The sequence below is a fragment of the Myotis brandtii genome, unplaced genomic scaffold, assembly GCF_000412655.1.
Source record: "Myotis brandtii unplaced genomic scaffold, ASM41265v1 scaffold1965, whole genome shotgun sequence".
Lineage (NCBI taxonomy): Eukaryota > Metazoa > Chordata > Mammalia > Chiroptera > Vespertilionidae > Myotis > Myotis brandtii.
This window is the reverse complement of record NW_005357327.1, coordinates 10264-13414: the sequence shown is the minus strand read 5'-3', so window position 1 is coordinate 13414 and position 3151 is coordinate 10264. Positions and strand designations below refer to the sequence as shown.

Genomic DNA, 3151 nt, shown 5'->3' with positions numbered 1-3151 from the left:
GGGGGGGGGGGGGGGTCCCAACTATCACATAACCTCTTGGCGATACAACAAAGTTTCCCACAATCCCTCCCTTGGGTTTGTTGAATTTGCTAACTGACCTGAGCCCTCTGTCCTTCAAGAGAATGGGGGCAGGTGTGAGGCTTTCAAGCTTCTAATCCTCCCAGGCCTCTCCAGTGGCCCATCCTCACCCAGGAGCCCACCCAGTGTCCCCTCATCAGCAAAGGCCCGTCCGTCCCCCAGGGAGTGACAAGGGCATCAGGAGCCTGTGCCGGGGCCCGGGGCCGAGACCAGCATATGTTTCCTATCAGCTCACATCCTGTGTCTGCAACTGCACATGGTCACCCAGACAGTCATGCTCCCCAACACATTAATTACATGTGTGTGAACCTTGTGTTACTAATGATTCGTCATATATGATTTGTTAGTGTTCACCCTGGTCATGGACACAATCTTCTCCTTCTCTGAACAAACCCACAGAAGGTTGGTCACAACCAGCACAGACTCTCAGTGACAACACCCTCCTTCCCTTCTTCCCCCCTCTGCTGCTGCCTCCCTCACCTCCTCATCTCTCCCTTGGGCTCTTCTGGTCTTAACTCCATGTTCACCTTACGCGGTTTCATGGCAAAGAGACAAGTTCCTGCTCTGGTTTCTATTCACTGAGGATGTGAGGGTTTCTGGGTTCAACTGCCCAGACGTCCACCACATTTGCACACACAGCACAATCTCACATTTGTCAGTAAAACAGGACAATGAGTCAGAAAGTACAGTAGGTAAAGTTTTATTTAAAATTAGAGGCCCGGTGCACGAAATTTGTGCACTGGAGGGGTGTCCCTCATCCCAGCTTGTCCCCTCTCACAGTCCAGGAGCACTCAGGGAATGTCCTACTGACAGCCACAGTCTGGCCTCCCTCTGTGGGAGGTGACTGGCTGATCAGGGGAAGGTGCCACCCGCATCACCCCGCTGCCGCTGCTACTTCCGGCTGCCACAGCCGCTGAGGTGCTTTCATCAACACAGACTCCAGTCCCTTCACCATGAAAAAATGACAACTTTCTTTAGACATTGTCAAGATTTCTCTTTCATAGAATATGACATTTCTTTCCTCCTTTATTTTTTTAATCCTCATCTGAGGATATTTTCTCATTGATTTTTAGAGAGTATATAAGAGAGAGGGAAAGACAAAAAACATCAATGTGAGAGGGACACTTCGATTGGTTGCCTCCTGCATGAGCCCTGACCTGGGCCCCGGCCAGGGAGGAGCCTGCAACCTAGGCACATGCCCTTTGTCAGAATCGAATCTGGACCCTGCGGTCCGCGGGCCGAGGCTCTATTCACTGAGCCAAACTGGCTATGAAAATATCAGGATATGACATTTCTTAGCCCCTCCAGCAGCGGACCTTCGTTTTTTCCTCCAGGAGTGGGGTGGAAAAACCCTAGATCACCTTCTTGGATTGTAACGGGAAAGCCACAGGCCAGAGGATGAAGCCAGATTACCGCTGTCCTCATGTTCAAAGATTACCTCACACAGACCTAAAATAAAGCATGAAACAATAAATTACATAGAACAAAACATAGATGCTAAGCTAATTGATCTCAGAGAAGATTTTATTAATTCAACCCATAGGCAGGAGAAGGAAAGGCAAAAATATTAGACTGGGCTACATCAAACTAAAAAGCTTCCGCACAGGAAGAGACACCCCCAAAAGAGCTGACTGCAGCTTTAAAAAACAAAACCACACCATTCATAGTTATATAACTGAGAAATGCTATAGGGTGCGTCTGAGAAAAATGAAGTGTTAAACATGGGAAGCTATAAAACATTGCAAGAGAAAGTAAAGAAAACTCGAATAAATAAACAGGTATTCCTAATTTGTGGATAGAAACACTGAATTTCGTTACAATATTGATTCTTCTTAAATGTATTGATCAAGAGCTGGTGCCCACCACTTCCTGATACAAAAACATGAAAATAACAAGATATTATTCACAAATAAAGACATAAAATCTCTGAAGATACTATTAGAAAATAGAGTTCAGTAATACATAAGAAGAAGTATACACCGACAATGTATTAAAATCAAAGTACCTGGAAATCAAACCATGGCTGTGTGAATAGAGACAATGACCTGGTGAGTTGAACTCACCCGCTGGGCTCTCTGGGTTTTGGTCCATGAGGAGCTGTGCGTCCTGTGACCAGCAGGAGGCGCTGTGGGCCTTCCACCAGCTGCTCAATGAGGACCATTCACTAGCCTGGGCCTGGCAGTTGGGCCCTGAGCTCACTGATGGGGAATCAGCAGCTGTGTCTTCTGTGGCTTGAAAAAGTCAGCTGAGTGGGGACCTGTGTGTGGTCTCAGCAGGTGCTTCCTCCCTGGGCCCCCCAAGGGGTGACCCCACCTCCATGCCCCTCAGTCTGGGTGTGAGCTGAGTTCCAGCCCCAGGGCCCAGGGAGGGGCTGGGCAGTCCTTGGAGGGACCCATTTGCACATGGCAGCCCCTCCTCTGGCAGAGGGTGGGGGAGAAAAGGAGGCCTGGGCAGCCCAGCCCCACTGTGGGCTCAGGGCTGTGAGCACCATGGCCTGGACTCCTCTGCTCCTCGCGCTCCTCTCTCACTGCACAGGTAGGGACAGGCCTGAGACCAGGCTTCTTCCCTTCCTTCTCAGTCTCCTGGGAAACGTCCCCTGGTCCCTGCCCATCACTGACAAGTGTCTGTGTCTGCAGGGTCGCTCTCCCAGCCTGTGCTGACTCAGCCGCCCTCCCTCTCTGCATCTCCGGGAGCCACAGCAACACTCACCTGCACCCTGAGCAGTGGCTTCAGTGTTGGCGATTACTGGATCGCCTGGTTCCAGCAGAAGCCTGGGAGCCATCCCCGGTTTCTCCTGACTTTCAATTCAGACTTAGAAAAGGAGCATCGCTCAGGGCTTCCCAGTCGCTTCTCTGGATCCAAAAACGCCTCGGCCAATGCGGGGCTCCTGACCATCTCGGGGCTGCAGCCCGAGGACGAGGCTGACTATTACTGCGCTACAAATGAGGGCGGTTGGAGCAGCTACCGTGCCGCACAGTGTCTCAGATGACGAGGAAGTGAGACAAAAACCTGGGCCCTGAGGTGCTGGCTCTGAGCCTCCCTTCAGCGAGGAGCGTCCGTGGGGGCCTCTGTC

General features: G+C 51.1%; 1 protein-coding gene across 1 annotated transcript; it reads left to right on the top strand.

The window, feature by feature from the left end:
* Nucleotides 1-2497: 2497 nt before the first annotated feature.
* LOC102260605 (immunoglobulin omega chain) lies at nucleotides 2498-3067 on the top strand. Its single transcript, XM_005865148.2, has 2 exons — nucleotides 2498-2613; nucleotides 2715-3067. Exons 1-2 carry the CDS (start codon nucleotides 2568-2570, stop codon nucleotides 3065-3067), a joined length of 399 nt encoding a protein of 132 aa, XP_005865210.1. The 5' UTR covers nucleotides 2498-2567.
* Nucleotides 3068-3151: the final 84 nt, after the last annotated feature.